General features: G+C 43.9%; 1 protein-coding gene across 10 annotated transcripts in view; it reads left to right on the top strand.

The window, feature by feature from the left end:
• Nucleotides 1-17,418: 17,418 nt before the first annotated feature.
• The window catches only part of PER2 (period circadian regulator 2), a 52,877-nt gene continuing 51,294 nt past the window's right edge, over nt 17,419-19,001 (top strand). For 6 of the 10 annotated variants that reach the window (XM_075158137.1, XM_075158133.1, XM_075158131.1 and 3 more), the window contains exon 1: nt 17,759-17,850. Coding sequence is in view for 1 of the 10 variants with exons in the window: in XM_075158127.1 (XP_075014228.1) it covers nt 17,802-17,850 (49 nt within the window). In the remaining 9 variants the exon portion in view is untranslated. Of the gene's footprint in view, nt 17,532-17,758; nt 17,851-19,001 lie in introns of those variants that run through there. The other 4 variants (XM_075158136.1, XM_075158134.1, XM_075158127.1 and 1 more) reach the window with 4 other exon arrangements.

Genomic DNA, 19,001 nt, shown 5'->3' with positions numbered 1-19,001 from the left:
CCTCCCTCCCCCGACCACATACGTGGTAAAATATTAGTCACATTATGTATATCAGCACCACTGAAAGATTAGAAATTAGTACCTCCTACTCAAGAGCGGGGCTTAAAAACATCCTTTGTCTGTTGCAAAAATACATTTTGAGGGGGAAACACCAACTGTTGTAGAGGTTAGTTTTTTATTTGACAACTCCTATTCTTTTTTCCTCCCCCTTTCCGAAAGAAGTGCTTATATACGTAGGCAAGCATTTGCCATTTGGGTGATACGTTCTCTTCCCAAGTATGAAAGAGATGAAACATAGCCACTATCTACTGTGAGCAATGTTTAGTTTGTTTTGCAGCATAAAAAGTTCTCTTAGTGGCAATATATGAACTCTTATTATAAACTTGTTTTAGTCATTGCAGGAAATGAGTTTGTAGCCAGCTAATTAGTATTTTCCTTAATGACTTATACTTGAGTCTTAATGCAGAAAAGCAGCCACTGGAGGTGTTATCTAATCAAGTCAGTGCTGTAGACTTAAAATGGACGGATGGTTGAGTATTTCACACTCTCCGGCCCAGAAAGAAGAGCAAAGCATGCCCTGTTCTGGAAGCGACTTCAACATGTGGTTAAGCATATAGAGAATTTCCATTCTCTGTTTAAGACAACAAAAAACCCTCATTTGTCCTTACTAAATGCAGGCCTGATATGGAATCTGTGCCGTGTTCTAATTCAGGAGAGGAAAAGCCTTTCCTTTGAATGACAGAAAAATTAGGTTGGAAAGGACCCCTGGGGTTTATCTAGTCCAATCTCCTGCTAAAAGCAGGGCCACCTTTGAGGTTGGATCAGGTTGTACAGGGTTTGTCTTGATGAGTTTTGAAAATCCCCAAGGCTGGTGATTCCATAGTGAATTCTGCCATTGGATATATTCTATGCCCTACCAAGGTTGATAAAAGTGCAGTATGCACCTTCATAAGTGTATGTAGTTTATGTTTTTGCCTTTTTTTTGTGCACTAATCTGATTATAGTCAAATTCAGATCCAGTGGGAGTAAGTGCAGCCCCCATTTTTCAAAGAGCTTCCACTGACCATCAAGAACTTTTCTTTCTTCCTCGTTTACATTGGACTAAGCCAGATCTGATCATGCTGAGGATATCAGTGCATTCTCTCCCCTCTGTGTATGTGAAGCCAGGTCCTCTAACAGTGAGGCTGAGGATAGGCATAGGATCAGATTCAGGACATCTGGTGAAGTCTAGTTCTGTCCTGTCTGAGGTCAGTGACAAAACCTTGTTTGGCTACTGAGTTACTAGACTGGCACCAAAGAAAGAAGAGGATTTACTGAGATGACTATTTCTCCTCACAAGTCACCTTAACAATGCCACCTGTCTTTCAAATACTGCTGGAATGGCAATGGAAAACAAAAACCTTTCTTCTACCTCTTTCCTTTTAATTCTTCAAGCTTTATTTTCTCTAATAGGAATAACCAGAAATAAGTTTTCAGTTGCCCTTTGAAAAACTAAACTCCAGACCAAATCTTCAATTGCATCCTTTTAAAGGACACATGGTAGTTTTAAGCTCTGTAGTAATGCACTCAGAAAGGAGCTGAAAGTCTGTGCTGAGAACAGCATCTCTCACCTCATAGACTCAGCTGTACTGAGCAAGAAATTGTGATTTGTGCCTCTACAAAAAACATTCAATTTGCATCTTATTAGAGCTACCTGGGGAGGAAAAATAATATTGTGGATACCAGGAAATTTCTTAAAGTGCTTTACTGGAGGTCAGTGGAATTCCATTTATAAATGATGAATGCATGCATTTTGATGCTAAAATTGTGATGACTTACAAAGTTTGATATTACTGTACTTTTCTGTGGACAGTGATTTTTTTTGAAGTGGTGAACATATTTTCCAAGAATATCGTAGACATTTGTAACATATACGTTTGTGCCAATAAATCTTGTTTTAAGAAGTTGCTTTTTGTGTCATTTCTGTTCCAAATACACATAATTTAAGGACAGTTAAGCAGCTTCAGCTTTCATTCCATCTCTGTATTAAGTGCTAAAGACTTCTGGAAATTAAGATTTTCTAATTTACACTGAGTTTTTATATATTCAGTCTAATAGAAAAGAAAAAAACCACTTCTGTTGCATAAACAATAATGAACTCTACAAAAAGGGGGAGGGGAGACAGTGGTACGACAAATAAAGAATTGTGAAGAGGAGCAGATGGGAGAATGCATTTAGTGCATTTGACCTTATTCTTAACTTTCTTAATCGTAACATATGTTTTCCTTTTAATAGGGCACAGTTAACTCAGGGAACTCATTGCCATGAGATACTGTTAGTTCACAAATTTGGTGTGCTTTGGACACATTTTTTAAACCAAGAAAGAAGGATTCTCTGTGAGAGGGATACAGATTCTCTTGCAGGGTCATCTTCTGCCTTAACTTGAAACAGCTGATGATGGCCACTAGTGTGATGGCTTAAAGGGGCATGGTGACTGTTGCCATCATTATTCCTAATGAGTAATTAAGCTCTTTGAAGGGACAAGAGTTGGAAGCTGCTTTTCTCCTCCTCCTAGTGACTACACCTACATTTTAAAATATATAACCTTCCAGTAACTCCTGGGTAGCTCTGCACCTTCATGCATATGGGGTGTTATTCTCATTCAATAAGCTCTTCTAATTTTGTTGCAAACCAACTCAGCATGTATAAAAGGCACAGTATCGTCTCTCTCCACGCAAAAACACCGAAATCAGGTAATGTCAAGATGCCTTCTTATATGACAGTGCTTTATTAGTAAAGCTATAGATTTTTCCTTGGTAACTCTTGGCATACCTGGCAATAAAGTGGAGGCACTTTGAGTATATAAGGAGGAGCTGGGAAAAAGCAGTCATTGATTTCATAAAGTGCATATTCTGATCTACGTGAAATAGCAAATAAGGACTAAGTGAGAGGGTGAATTAGGTTGACTGGTGCATATGAATCTGATATTGAAGAACACAGGAAACCGATCAAAGCCAAAATGAGGCTTATGCTAATAATTAAGAGAGCACAATGGGCTAATACTCCATTAGCGCTCTTATAGTCAGGTTGCGTAGTTAGCTCAGTTTTGTTGAAACAAAATGTCCCCATTTCGGACTTTCAAGCTTACAAAGAATTCTAGCAAATGATAAAACCAAGTGAAAATGAAATTGTAATGTAATGGAGAGATTAAGGTGGTTATGGCAGAATCAGTAAGATTATATGAAAAATCTAATGTATTTTTGCATGCTGTTCAGATAGCAGATTTGCATAATTCATGGAAGTGCAGGGAGCAAAAGGAAGGACTGCTTCTTAGGGATTACTAAGTTATGTAGGGTGAAGAGCTCTGGGACTTGCATATGCTTTGGAAAGTCAGTAGAAGATAGTTCAAAGATAAAACAAACCTTGAAGTGACTGTCTATATACTGTGCTTTCTGAGCTGAAGTACACGAGGTAAGTGAATGAATAAGATGCTTTTAAGTGCTCCAGACAGATCTAAAATTTCAAAAAAATGTCTCACATGACTAAAGATGGTCAGAATTGCAATCTGAGAAGAAAAAATGTAATCTTGAGACTGCTAGAGCTCTATATGAGAGAGAGCTAGGCAGTGATGATGACTATTATAAAACCAAACCATCTTTTTTTGCTTTCCCAGGTATTTCAAATCTAGGGGAACGTAACCTTGTAACACCACCTGTGGTCTGGGCAGCTATCATCAAAAGCTCTTAACACAATGCGGCAGACATACTAAATACATTTTACTATGGGAATTTCCTGGTACCAAATGCACTGAGTTACTACACTTTTAAGGCAGCTCTTAGAACAATTCTGCAGAAATAACACCCTTGCCTTCTCCCTTAGCATCTGAACAGTCTAATTATAATTTAACAGCTGTTAGCTGAACTGCCTTACAAAGGCAAGTAAGCCTGGCTTTTCTACCTTCTGTTGGCCATAAAGCAGCTTTACTCTGTTGAATGTAGTCAGTGGATCTGATAATTAAACTTCTACTGCTTATCTAATAACTGGCAGGTTGTTCTTTTTACTAGAAGATGTACAATCCAGTGCCATGTTATTTACATATTCTCTGGGTTAGCCTAGAAAACACTTGCTCCATGGTCCAGCTTTACCAGGAGCCTGGAAAGACTTCCCAATACCATACAGTGCATGCCTCTGTGATAATCTGTAGTAAACCATAACGACAGTGCACTGAAAGACCTGGATAGATCAAGGGTATCGCCAGCATCATATAGCGCTTCACTAACCCAGGCTTTGTTAAACTTCCTTCCTAATGATCCAAGAAAGCTACAGAGGAGAGAAAACCAAAAATTCTCCCTAGTCCATGTCAAATGACCAGGAGGGTGGGGAGGAGTTCCTTTTCTCAGCTCAGAATCCAGTGAGTGAGTTTAACTGTGAATAGGATGCAGAAAGGAAGCATCTGAAACTGTAATGCCACAAGGAACACCGGGGTTAATAGTGCTTGAGGACCTAGGAAAGTAAACCAGTTTTATATAACTTTCTAGACAAAGGAAGCCTTGATTGTTATTATAGTGTACATATTGCACTTGCAAAGAACAATTCCATCTCCTTTCAAACCACTTTGGAGACACCTACAAGTTCCAGTGACAAAGTTCAGTCTTTTTTTATCACCAGGAACTGTCTGGATTAGTTTTGCCATCCTTCCACCTGCTTACCAGGCACCATTTGATAACTGCATGCACTCTTGGTCCCCTTCAGTCCTCTAGAAATCTTGATCTGAACTTCATTTCTGAGCTGGCTAGAAAACTCTTTCTAATGTCCTGGTTACTATCTGGGAACAATGTATAATTCTTACTCTTCTGTTTGCTATTTTTCTTCAGTTTGACTAGCCCATGTCCTCCTTAGTCATCCTGACAGTCCATGTCTGCACAGTTGCCAGTTCCATTGCTTATGACCAGAGCAGCAGTCAGTGCTCTGGTCCAAGTAAAGGCTCGCCAAATGCAGTATGTGGTGGCACAAACATTACGTTGTCTGTATTAGAGAAACCTGAAACATCCTACTACCATACTAGTATTTCTCACAACTGCATTTACCTTTTCACCCCTGTGGCAGTCATCCTAATCATCCTGTGTTACACCTGTTGCTTTTTTTTTAAATCTCTTTCTCTTACTTCTACAGTTTAGGACCAACAAGATTATCATTGGTGAAACAATAGTAAGCGATATCCTCAAGGATGAATTTGATCCAAATTCTCCTGCCTCTACCACCAAAACAAATCCTATTGATACCTCCAATGCCTAGACACATGATAGCTAGATGGCCTGAGACATTACCTATGGTAGGCAATCAACTAATAGTTTCATTTCAGGGTCTTTTGTTTCACTCAAAAGTCTCAAAGTTTGAGTGATTTTTTTTTTCCAGAGGTGTTAATATACCAAAAGTAAAATTCTTGCTTACTGCACTCACCAGCTTAAGCATTTCTTGACTACTCAGACATCTCTGTTCCGTCTGAACACAAATGCCAGTTGAAAATTTTTGAGATGCTTAGGGTTGGCAGTTAGATGGAAAAAATAAGAGTAGCAGTCTTTGTTCATGAGAAAAGGCATCTCTGGGGAGCTGTAGGCAAAAGCAGTATCCTCAAGGCCTGTCTTTAATCTAGACGAAGAGCCAGCCCACATGTTCTTCTGCAGCTAAGCCTAGAACTTGAAGCCCTATGGAGTATAACTGGTTGTATAAGCAGCATTGCTGCATTTTGGTGGTGCTGTGCCCATTATGAGCTTCCCTTGGCTGTATCAGCTCTCAAGTAGGATATTGAATTGTTTTCTGATGCCATTAAGACACCGCCGTCTTACAGGCATCCCTGTGTCTGGATCTTATTACAAAATTCTCTTTGGGAAGTTAGATCATTAATACATGATTAAGTGCAGTGTGAACTCTTCTTCAGCCTTGTATAGCTGTACAACACATGAAAAAGAGAGGAAGCAAAAAGGCACATAATCATTAAAAGTGAGCTCTTTAAAAGTGTCTGCTCCTATTTGACTCAGACATGAGGGAGGAATCAAACCTCAACCCATCCAAACTAGTAGCTTCTGTTCCTGATTGCTTTCTCTTGCAGACCATAGCAGAATCTGTGGGAGCTTCCGGTAGAGATCTGGGGAAACTGCTGTCCTCTCCTTAAAATGTGTTGACAAGAGTGGGCACATCACTAAGTATCTGCAATGCCAAAAAGCAGGTTGTCTTTTAAACTTTGATTTCCTCTAAATAAATAAATAAATATTTTAAAAGAACTCTTGTCTTGCTTTAAAACTGCCTTAATGGAGGGGAAAAAGAAAAAAAAAAAAAAGACATGTTTTCATGTTTTAGCTGGCCGGCAGCGTAGCCACCCGCCTGCTGCAGCGCTCTGACGTGAGGCTGTGCCGGGCTCGGGGCTGGCTGTGGCCAGCTGAGCTGCGACCACCCTGGTGCGCAGCCCAGGGAATGCCAAACAGTGGCAGGCGGCACCGCCCTGTGACAGCGTGGGCGCTGTCAGTCACTGTTTATCATTCCAATGAATTTATTTCACAAACAATGCCAACATAGACTAACAGTGTCAGACTCAATCTCAAACGCGAAACAAATTTGGTCACCATTTGTCTGTACGGGATTAAACTGCGTTGTCCATCCCTCAGCTTAGCCATTCTGCTGTAACTGGCATTCGTTTTAACAGTTTTTCAGATCTCTTTTTCGTTTCCTGTACATCAGTTACATAAGACCAGGCTTCAAATTTCTCAAGCATTCTCAAACTTAATGGCATTTTTCTTTGTGGTTTTGGCATTGTCTCATTCTCCCTCTCTGCTTCATCCCACCTGTTTGCTCTTTCATGGTGCTGAATAAAATATTGTTCTCTCTCTTGTCTGCAAGAGCTATTACTTCTCATTTCATTTAACTCTTATGTTCCCCACTTTCTCTATGGAAAAAAGAAATCAGAAGATTTGTGTCTAACCTCAATGGTTGCACACTTTGACTAAGCCATCAAGGTCTTTGTATTCTCCTGATGCTTCCAAGGCTACCTCCTACATACTGGCATTCTCTGGTTTGGCGTTGCTCAGGGTGACTGATTACATTGCCTCATTTGCCCTTAATAAACTCTTTCAACTCTTGTTTAAAAAGCAAGTATATAATATAAATGCACCTTTGTCTTAGATGGCAAGGCTCTAAGTTTCTCACGTGTTCTAGGTCTGTCTTGTACTCTTGCAAGCATTAGAAAACACCGCATCAACATGGAGAAGTACCTGTTGATCCCTTCATGGAACATCTCTAAAGTCAGGAGCCAATATGAAGAATGTTGCCTGCAGCTGTCTGTACAAAGGCTCCCTGTGTCATGTGCTGCATGGGAGTGACTTCACCAGTTGAACACAGCTACTGAACCAGTTACAGATGCAGTCTGACAGTCATAGAACAAACATGACTCATTTAAGAACATTCCCTACCTTCCCTTTTAATAACTGGTTTCACCACAGTCAGTAAACTAGAACTGAAGGGAGAACAAAGAGTTCTGTAGTCAGCTCTGCGCAGTTTTCTCACACGCCACTTACTTCGCTGCAGGAGCATGTTTGAAAAAACAGTCCCTCCACAATTACATCTTCTCTGATGTCCGAGCTCTCACAATGTAATCACCGCTAGCAGCAGATACTGACATGGCAATACTAACAATACTAATACCAATACTAATGAATGAACAGTTCTATGTCCTGGATTTAAAACCAAAAAGTTTTAAAAATACAAAATGTTGGTGTGCTGAGGAGAGATCATCATCCTTGATGGTGATAATAATAATTGTGTTGAGATGAGAACAGGGTTCTGCAAATAAGGAGATTTGTGTCTAGTTTGACCAAGCCATCAAGGCTTGGTCATGTGACTTCACACCTGAGAGTGCTCAACTTCCACACAGTTTTTTTAACTTCCACACAGTTTTTTAACAGTTTTTTTAACAACAATTAATTAAGAAATTAATTCCTGCTGTACCTCTGCTTCTCCACCTTGCGGTGTATCAATAATCACTTTGGTACAGCTCTTTTTGAGAAAGTAGATAATAGAAATTATAACATGTCAGGGTAAATGTTGAAAATTTGAACTTCATTTGTGAAACATTTTTGGTATTATAAAATCTCACCTCCACTGATGCCAATAACAACAAAGAATCTCAATTATGTAAGTGGAACTGAGGCTTCATCTCAGATTAAGCTGTTACAGCATGCAAATACCAGCATGATTTTCTGAATGTGCAATACACTAGTGCTCATACTAGGTCTTCTCCTGTTGTTTCAATTTGATTGTAGTGGACTGATCCTACATAATTAACTTGCAGTGGCATCCTAATTTGGAAAAAATGGAGTACATTCACTTCACCCGTAACGGCTGTGTCTAGATGAGCACAGTGCAATTTTCAAGTATATTTTGTTATTGGTCTCCCTATATAATTCATTGTACTGTAATCCACCACGTGGCTGGGGAAAGAGTTTGTTTAAATAGATTTGGCTTCTGTAACTGACATTCGCATTAACTCAGTGTGAATTACAAGATGCTCCATCTCAAGATTTGAGGCGTGGTGACTTGTAACAGCCTCGTGACATGTTGTGGAGTACCATGTCTCTGGTCTTGAGCACTGATGTGTATTTCTGGGGGTCCTGAGTCCAAGCTCTAATGATGAAGTTTGCAGTGAGCGAATGGCTTTTAGATAGTGACACAATGCACTTTGATTGCATTTTAGAGCTTGAAAAGAGGAGATGTTGTCTCAGTAGACAGTGTATGACAAGAAAAGTTGATTCATTGGTTATTAGGTTCCAGTGAAGTATAAAATATGTCATTTTAAAAACTCTCCCTTTTTTGGTTTGCTTTCTTGAAGAGTAGCACATGCACCCTCTCTGACTAGGCCAAAACACCTCAAATTCTGCTGGTGTTCAGACCTGTCTTGTTCCTTCTAGGAAGGTAAAGGCAAGGAAAGGCTTAAATCGGCCTGACTGATTTGTAAATTCTTTGACTTGCAGGTAAGAACAAACTGATAGCTTAGTTTTAAAGTTATTCAGTTTTTAGTTTTGGTAAAGTTGCTTAAATGCCACAGTAGGTAACTTACTATGTACTATATAGGGGAGGGAGGAAGGGGAGGGAATTCTGCTGAAACTTAAATTTGCCTTCCATGCTGCAAGAAGAGATGTGCACATGCCTTGGACTAATTTAGGTTAGAAGAGCAGAGATGATAAAACTTAGCAACTAATTTTAGTTAACAGCTGAAGTAGATGAGCCTAGTGTTTAAACACAAGCCGTTAAGTTTAGTCAAAACACATGTTGCTTTTATCACTTCTTAACATGAGCTAGGTAACTCTTGCTAGTGAACCCCAGATAGGACCATATGCAAGCTAACAAAGTAAAGATACAAAGTTTTTCTGTAGAGGGAAATGATCCTCTTTCTAGTAGTCACATGAGCAGGAGAACACATAAGGAAATACTTCAGCAATCTTGATAAGCACCACCACTCAGGAGGATACCAGCTGCAAGGACGGCAGTAGAGACCAGCCTGCCCAAACCTGCTTTGTGCTAACCAGCTGGACGAATGCTCTAGCAGAATGGGCTAAATGCCTCAGCACTGACAGAGCTCCTTGGGTGGGCTTTGCATCCACACCAAGCTCTGTACCTACCCAGGGAGTTTCCACTGTTTTAAAGCTGGCTTGAACATGCCTTCATAAGCTGTCACTAAAATGCAAATTTACTCTAAGACTGCCCCAAGTCACTGTTTTCCCTGCATTGTATTCATTCAAAAAAGAACAAGAATGCTATTACTGCATGAGAGGAATCAGCCTCCCTAACTAAGCACTGCTTTCTTCAGTGTTAAATGAAGCCAGCAAAAGCTACCAGCATTATTAACAACAATAGCTGGTTAGTAATGTGAAAGAGCAGGGCTGGGGACACAAAATAACCATTGTAAATTACCCAGATCGATAAAAGGGCTGAAGGGTAGCTGGATATGTTTTTCAGACCCACTAAAAAAAAAGAAATCCTGATGTTTACCCAGTTTTCTACCCAGACACTAAGGAAACCATGATCCCTAAAGCATTTTTATAATTGCCTACAGGAGGCATATCTCATGGCTCTGCTTTTTTGGCAAGGTAAGATTTTTTTCAATCTTTTTGTTTTGCTCTTACTACCCCTTTTTTCTCAAACATATTTCCTTAGCTTTCCTGTAGCACAGTGCTTTAAGATGACAGCAGCTTTTCCCCTAATGAGCAACAATTAGCTAATATTACTTAGGATTACTAATTCCTGCTTCCCTTTCATGGCCTTTAACCTTTCTCCTTTAAGGAATGTGAGGGTTTTATTTTTTCCTTCTGACTGAATTAAACTGCTGTTTAATTTCTTTCATTGTGTAGTTACACAACAGGAGTATTGAATTCCAAAGTTCTCCTACCGCTGAGTATCACATGTTACAAGTGGATAGAATGTGTCTTATTATGACAATGAGTACTATATTTTAGTGTTTTTCTATGTAAATAAGGCTCATGTGATCACTTTGATTCTGTCTGCTTTCTTGCCTCTCCCCATTCACCTAATAATTTTAAATTTATTGGCCGGTGCCTACAAATGTGACAGATAGGAAGAATTCCCAAGGATAGTTCAGCTCCATAATTTCCAAGAACTCATATACCTGGGAAACCAGGTAGATGAAGAAAGTCTCCCTAGAGCTGCACTGAGGAAAGGACTGTTGTTAAGCTCATACTTATTAAACACCAGATAATCCACAAAGATGGGAAGGATTTCTGCCCTCTTTGTTTCAGTTACTGTCGTCTTTAGAGCAAGTTCCCAAAGCTATTTAAAACAACGGGAGTTATCCTAACAGAATTTGTATCAACCCTTCACTCCTTGGTGCTGTGGATCAATGACAGGGTGCAAAGTGAGCTGTCCTTTCTCTTTTAATTTATTAAAATTTATTAAAATTAAAAGAATTTCTGATTGCTTATCAGAATATTCTAATTTATTTATGGACACAATCTGTGAAACTTTATTTACTGAAGTATCTTGAATTGACTTAGTCTACAAGGGACTTCTGCAGTGCCTGAAAGGCTTACTAAAATCCCTACTTTGTTTTCCAGTAGTGTGGCCAGGTATGTCAGGCTTCTCTTCAGGGTATATTCTCTTCCTGAAGCAAACACAGCCAGTCAGTATACACCCTTTCCTGAAAACAAAATCAAGCTTCCACTGACTTCAGCAGCAGCAACGTTCAGTTCAAAACAGCTCATGTGTTAACTAACGCTGGAAAACTAATTGAGGCAGAACAGTAATGGGAAACTCAATCTGAAAATGAAGTGTTTTTAATTAAGAGACACTCTTCAGAATTATACAGAAAGAGACTCTTTCTCATTTAAAATTTGGCTCTTCCTTCCTCACCAACTATAAATCACTGATCTATAATTAGCATTCTTAGTAGAAGGAATGCCTGATTGTCTGGCTTAAGTTATGCCTATGACTGCAATGAGGAGAACTGTAGGTGTGTTGGAACCGATTCTAGCTAGTCTGCTACTTAGCACCCAATTTCTTACCAATGTTTCTGTTATAACCTGTTAATGTTATAATCTGTTTCTTAAAAATGAGAACAAATTAAGGAAGAAGGGTGCCTCTAGATTCCTAGTAGTTAAGAGCAGGAACATGACTCCATGGCACAATGATTGGGAGCTTACCTGGGAACAAGAAAGAGTCCAGCTCCAATCCCGTGCCAAGACCTAGTCCAACATTTTATGTAATGACTATTTAATAAAAATTGCTCACTGATGGGGAAGCCAGTACCCAGATCTTGTCTCTCTGTCCTTATTCTGTTTTTAAAGGAAGGTGTCTCTCTCACTCCTTTTCTGTAAGAAACTGATAATACTTCACTCTACTGAACTGAATCCAAAAGGAGATGATAAATGTCATGGAGGTCAGTAAACTGACTCTTGCCAGTAAATAGGGTTGAAACCAATTTAAACCAATACCAAGAGCATGCATAGGAATCAGTGGTTGTGGGGAGTCAAGGGTTGGGATACATTGTGTTACAGGCCCAGCACCAGATCACAGGCCTGGCTGCTTAGGTGTGTGTTGAGGAATCCAGGTGTCTCAAGGACATCTGCTATGCATGGCCACATTTAATCCAGAAAGTAGTGTGCCTCAGGTATCAAAAGCTGTGGAAATGTTATTCTGTTGTCTCATTGCCTTAAAAAGAGCTTTCCCATGCCCTGTCCATGCCACGCATGGACTCGGAAGTGTACTTTCTCACCAAGGGATCAGATTCAGTTGCTTAACAGGCAGGAAACTAACTCAGAAAGCTTTCTGACATTAACAAATTGAACTGTCTCACTGAGGGGCCAAGTAAGTAGCAGAGTGGGCAAAAGGAAGGGTCAAGACCACATGACCATGAGTACATGGTAGCAAGGTGGTAGGGGTGGCAGGGATGGGGTGAAGAGCAGCACTCCCCCCCCTTGATGAAAGCAAAACGGTAGATTCGTTCAGAAACCTTGTGAAAGCGGTCTTTGGCATCTAAGTCTGGACGGTTTTGAATGGTGAACCCCAACCTGATGTAGTGACTTTCTTTCAGGGCAGAAGAGGGTGCATAAATCCAACACAATAGGCAGGAATGAGGATGCACTTTTCTGTTTGGCATCTCTTACTAGCTCTCTTATGCTAGTCTAATGACATGCAAATTTCATTTTAAGTGCCTAACTCTGTAATTCTATGTACAATAGGTCTTGGACCCTCTGCTCCAACCCAAAATGTGTTCTTCCATCCTGTTTTGGCTTTGGTGCTCCTGCAGCTGTGATGTGATCCAACCAAAATCTTCTTTCAAGGGATGTTTTCAGCCAAATCTGTTTCCTAATCTGGCTGACAGTACAGTTGCATAATCTCTAATTTTTAACTCAGTGGAGGTAGGACTGTACCTTTTGGTGGGTGTGTCAGGTCTCTGATCACCTTAGGTAGACTGCGAAATCACAGACTAGCACTCTCTGAGTTATACAGGAAGTTTAAAACCGTTTTTCAGCACTGTGGATTCAATTTCAGGCTCTCTTCAGCCTTCTGTGAGGCCGACTACAGAAAATGAGTTGCTAATACACACTAAACAGCAGGATCCCAGACCTGGAGTGCTCAGAGCTGTATTTTGCTTCTGAAATCATGTTAATGGACTTGGGGATCAGCACATGTAGTTACAGCGATGAGATACACCCCTTCCATTTGTATCCTTCTAATCATTTTAAAACCAAACAATTCAGGGCTCCTTTATGTGACACACTTCAACATATTTGGAACTTAAAATTACACTAAAGTTGCCAACAGAAACTGAATTTAATAAAAATAACTAGAAAACAGTAAGAATGGGGACAGAATGAAAAACTACATTCCCCAGAACTCTTTAGGAAAGGTTTTCTGGCTGGGGACAGCCATACACCCTTGCAAAGGACTTCCGAGCTGCAGCACTTATCAGGAACTCGCTGCTTGAGTTGGAGTTCTTTATCATGTTTGTGACGTTCCTTTACATTTTAATCAAAGAGTTTTCAAGACTGTATGGATATTGCTATCTTTCTGCTTGTTATAGTTTGTTCCTACACTTTGTAATGCTTTTAGAAAAACCTGTCCATATATTCACTGGTAAGGAGGAAAGTGGGTTTTTTCCTTCCCTCATCCTTCATCTGTACAGACAGTAACAGGGACGCCTTTTGCTCGTTAGCAAAAAAGCCTTTCCGGATCTTTGCAAGAATCAATGACTGTCAGCGTCACTGTAAATGATGAGTAATTAGACTTAGGAAATGAAGAATTAGACATGGGCTCCAGCTGCAAAATATTGATTTTTTTTTTTTTTTTTTTAACAATATACAGTTCCGTCAGTGCTGTGGTATAACTTGTAGCTTCTGCAAGTGGACAAGTGGATAGGGAAGCACAGTTACTTGAAAAAGATGAGCCCTATTTCTTTAACAGTAAGCAAACCCAAGCAAGCAATCCTCAGGTAATTTTTCAGGAAGTCTCAAATTATCTTTTTTTTTTTTCTTCACATTGAAAGACTTGATTTCCACCCCCCCCCAAATGTTGATACTGTCAATATGTTGCTGCTTATCAGAACTGCTCAAAATACTTTTGTTAAGCAAAAATTCTACTTTTTAAAGTATGCTAGGAAAAGGCTCAGCATTTTGTGTGTGTGTGTAAAGTTCTGATAATATTGGAAAGTGTGCAAGCAGCAGGGGGAGTTTCATGAAAAAAAAACTTTTCTAAATGACTTTTTTCCCACGTAAAATCTTTGCAGTAAAAAAAAAAGAAAAAAAAGAAAAGAAAAGGCCTAGTTCTACCAATTCGTCTTTTATGATTTCAGAAAGATACAATGCTGGAAAAGAAGCTAGGCAAGGAAGAGATTCAAGAGCATGTGGAAATTACATATTAGCAGTGCAGTTTGAGCAATGCTAGTTGTGCAGTTAAAAGAAAACAGCAAGGCCCAAACCTGCCTGCTTATGGATGGATCCTACTTAAGAAGGCCTGCTATCTTCCATGGTGTTTCATACAGACCGATATTTGCCTTGTGAAACCAAATGGAGGAGCCAGGTAGAATTTGAAGTAGGACAGTGCCCCACCTCACCAACCAAAGCCACTTCAGATGAATTTAGTGTGAGATGTGGTGTGTTACATGGTGAAACATGTATATAAAGGGCTTGCCTTATATATGAAAGATTTGTTCTCACCATGCTCTGAGAGTTACAACTGAATACAAAAAAATAAACAAAGCTGGAAAAAACCCACAACCATTTTAATGATTTTGTTACAATCTTTGTGTTCTTTAAAACTTTTTGTGTACGCACACACAAACATATTTTACTCGTGCTGCTATTAAAACCCTTATGCTATAGCTACTTACTAGGTAGAGTGACCTTAAAATCAAAACAAACAATTTTGTCCTGTAACATTTTGCAACCATTTTCTTTTGCTTTGTTTCTCAGCAGAAGAGCCATTGTGTCTGAAGTAATATTCATTCCTCTAGAAGCCATGTGCCTGCCTTCTTGTTATTTCATACCGGTGCTGCCTGGAATAACTTGTATCTATATACATGATTGCAACTTTCAGAAAATTGGCACAATAGAAAAATTTGGACTGAACTGGCTTAAGATGCACAATCACATTTTGAGTAACACTGTTTTCCCTGGTTTTTGGTAAACTAAATAGAAAGCTACAAACACTAAAAAGTGACAGGAGTAGGACCTAAAAATTATTCCTGTAAGCTTGACCAAAATAACTGCTCAGTATCCCTTTAAAATAAGCAGAACTCAAGTAATGCCTCTGGTAGTTACTAGGATGGAAAAGGTACTGGCTTTTTCTCGTGGTAGTGATTAGTGTTTGCCGCTAGAACTGGCATGCTCCGCTACAGTGATGAATGTGTCTCCTATTCTGTTTGTTCTGGAAACTCATTCAGCTCTAGTGCAGTGCCATAGTTTGCCTCCAGCTCCTCATGCTTGCATTCTGACGGGGCTGGGGGGACCTCAAAGTTTTGCCTTGGTTGAAGTGCCTTAATTCAAATCTGTGGTAAGAGGTATAGCCCTTAGCACACAGCCAGAGAGGGGTATTTTTGGCACATGACATGAAAAACAACATCCCATGGAAACCAAGAATGTCATTCTACATCCCTCCAACCCAAGCAACCCTGAAGCAGAGAACTTAAACAAAAAAGACAAAATTTTGGATGACCTAACAGCAACAGTAAATTGACCAAACTACACAGAGAATATCTAATTAGGATTAGTTTTTAAATTAGACTCCTCAGAGGAGTGCAAACTAAGAATGGGATCCTGATAAGCTGACTTGTGCATCGCAACAAATCCAGTTGCTGAATCTGGTCCTAATGCTTCCGCTGCCCACCCCCTCTCCTCTCCAGGAGTTAAATAGTCCACACTCACAGGCTGTTTCTGTAACAGTCATAGCTTAAATATCTATGTACCTAATGGACTTATCCCTAACACCACAGTGAGGGAGGGAAGCAGCATTAACCTCATTTTGCAGATAAACAGTGGAAGCCCTGATAGCGCTCTACTGCGTTACATCCTACGGAGCAATTGCACATATGCAGTGCGTGTAAAAATGCTGTCACACCACACTGCTGTATTCACACCAAGACTGACAGAGGTTTGCCACGTTCTCTGTTCCTTCTTTTAGCCACGTACAACTATGAAGATAAAGGAAGTTAAGAATATGGATAAGTTATCATTAATTTCTCAGCTACTGATTGCTCTGCTCAGCCTTGGAAGATGCGGAGACTAGAACAGTGCCACTCAACATGCTAACTATTTAACAGTGGGTAATTCCACTGCTGAACTGTAGCAACTCAAATCTCAGGTTCTCTCTCACCACAATTTAGGATGGTGCAGGGGCCTGAGCAAAAACCTGTGTGACCAATGTCACAAGAAATGTTTTCTTTTTTTTTTTTTTTACTGTAAAATGGGAAATGTCAATACTCTCTGAAAGTTTTGCCTGAACAGATGGGGAAAAGATTTTTTTTTTTTAATAAATATGAAAAATTGTTTCTTTTACATTTGGAATGGAAAGTCATCATATGGTAATTAGCGTATCAGGAACTAGTTTTCCACAAGAGAACAGTACATACCTTTAATGCCTCGGAAACTCTTTAGTTTAACCATTTTTGTAGTTATTCAAACTGATCCTAACTGCATGGTGCCGGAGAAAGGTGAAGCTCTACGCTTGCCTGTCCTGCACTTTGGTTTATGACCCGGCAACTTCTGAACACTACGCGGGGTCAGTTTCGAAACTTCAGGGCGTGCACCCAGCACGGGTGGCAACACCAGGAAACGGGATACGGGCGCCTCTCCCTTATGTAAGCGAACCGGGCCCCCGGGAGGCCATTGGCTGGCCCCGGCAGGGCAATCTCCGAAGGCCCCAGCTGCTGCCTCCACACCGCGAGCAGCGCGTCGATATCCTCTCACCAGGAGTGCGAGGCTCTCCCGGCTGGGCTGGCTTCCCTCTCCCCTCAGCTCGGGGTCCTGCCAGGCCGTTAGCGGCGGCGGCGCTCAGGAGCCTCTTCCAGAGCGGCCTTTTCCCGCCGGCAGGGCGGGAGCGCTTCCTGACCCCCCTCGGATCGCGCTCGGCGGGCGGCCCGAGCAACCCTCGCCCACCCTTCCGCGGCCGAGAGGGCCGCGAGGCGGCCGGGCGCTGTGTAGCGGCTGTGCGCGGCGCTCCCGGGCAACGCGCGGCGCTCCCGGGCAACGCGCCCCGCCTTTTCGCGTCTCCCCTCAGCAGGGCCGAGCGCGCGCCGCGGCCGTTGGCGGCCGGGCCGCGCGCCCCGCCTCAGTTAGCGGGCGCGCGGCCAGCCGCCAACGGTCTCCCCGCGCGCCGACCCAGCGGGCGGGCGCGCGCTGACGTCACGGGCGGCTCTGAGGGGGCGGGGCGGAGTCGCTTCCCTCAGGCGTGATGTAACCTCTGCCCTCCTCGGCCCTTCGGTCCGGCGGCGGAGGGGCAGCGCGGGCGGAGGGGAGCGGAGCGGCCGGCGGCGGGAGGCAGCGCGGCGCCCGGCGGTGAGTGCTCTGGTGGCGGCGCGGGGACGCGTCCGCGGCGGGCGCGGGGGGGGGGGCGGGCTGGCGGGGCAGGCTCGGAGGCGATCGTGGCTGCCGGTGGAAACATGGTGCCACACGTGAGGCTTATGTAAAATGAGTGGCGTCCGGCGCCGCCAATGGGAGAGGCGCGCGCCCCGCCCCCGCCCCTGTCCCCCGCTGGCGTCACGCGCCCGCGACCAATGGCCGTGCGGGCGGGGCGGGCTCTCCGGGCTCAGTCACGTTTCTGCCTGTATGAAGTCGGTGCCGGGCTGCGCCGGGCAGGGTGGACGTGGTGCGCGCGGTGAGTCGGGCTCCGCCGGGCGCTTTCCCGGCGACCGGCCGGGGCTGAGGGGCCCGCGGGCGCCCTGGTGGTGGCGGGAGAGGGGTGGCAGGCGGCAGCCGTGGGGGGCAGAGCCGCGCCCCCCCCCCCCCCCCCCCCCCCGCCCGCTGGGCCGAGGTTACGTAACCCCCGCGCGCCGGGGCTCTCCCGTTGCCGGGGAGATGGGACGGGGCCGCCGGTGGGGCGGGCGGCGCCGCGGGGGTCCGGCCCGCTGCTCCCCCCGGACCCGCCGGGGAGGGGGCGGGTGGGGCTCTATTCAAACCGGGGGGGGGGGCGGCTGTGGCACGCCCCACTATCTCAGACTGTAGTGAGGGAAGGGGGCGCCGGCTTTGACCCCCTCCTCGGACCGGGCTGCGGGGTGGGGGGCTCCGGGGGTGCGTGTGTCCCCCGCTCACCTCAGACTGGGAGGGGGCGTCCGGGGGTGGGGGGCACGGACTACTCCCCCTCCCCCGCCCCCCCCAACTCAGACCGGGGCGGGAGCTGTGGGCTTCGAGGGGCGGCTGTGCCACGCCTCTCCTCCCCTGTGGGGCCGGGCCGGGGCGCCGAGGGGCGGCGGTGGCCCCCACCTCAGAGCGGGAGTGGGGCGGCAGTGCCTCCCGCCCGCGTCCGCCCGGGGTGGGTTGGTCGCGGGGCGGCGGTCAGGCCGGTGTGGAGGGCGAGCGCGGCGGGGCGGCTGTGACTTTCCCGCCCCGCGGCCGATGGGGGGCCCGCTGGTGGCGGGGCCGGTCCCTCGGCGCCGTCGCGGGGCTCTGCTCTGGCGTCCCTGGCGATTGCGGGGCGCGGGCTGCGGCCGCATTTGTGCGAAAGGTCAGCGCCGGAGTCTGGAGGGAGCGAAAATAGACGCGGGTAGCACCTTTGGGGAGCGCACGTGTCCCGGTCCGGTGAGCGTGGACCGCGCCCCGCACTTGACCGTCTTCCTCTTGAGGGGACGGTGCTGTACGCTGGCTGGGTGGCTTTTTTTCCCGTGATGAATTGTGTGGCAGTAAGTAACAGAATCTCAGCGTGCTACTGAGATGCGTGAGCTACAGGTAGAGTAGGCAACAGGTGCTGTGGATTTCTTTTTTGTGTTGCCTATAGTTGCAGGGACACTTTGTTCCTTGAGACTCTGTGGT

The sequence above is a fragment of the Calonectris borealis genome, chromosome 9 (genome assembly GCF_964195595.1).
Source record: "Calonectris borealis chromosome 9, bCalBor7.hap1.2, whole genome shotgun sequence".
In the NCBI taxonomy this organism is placed as follows: domain Eukaryota; kingdom Metazoa; phylum Chordata; class Aves; order Procellariiformes; family Procellariidae; genus Calonectris; species Calonectris borealis.
Note: the sequence above shows the minus strand (reverse complement) of the source record. Positions and strands in the feature narration are given on the sequence as shown.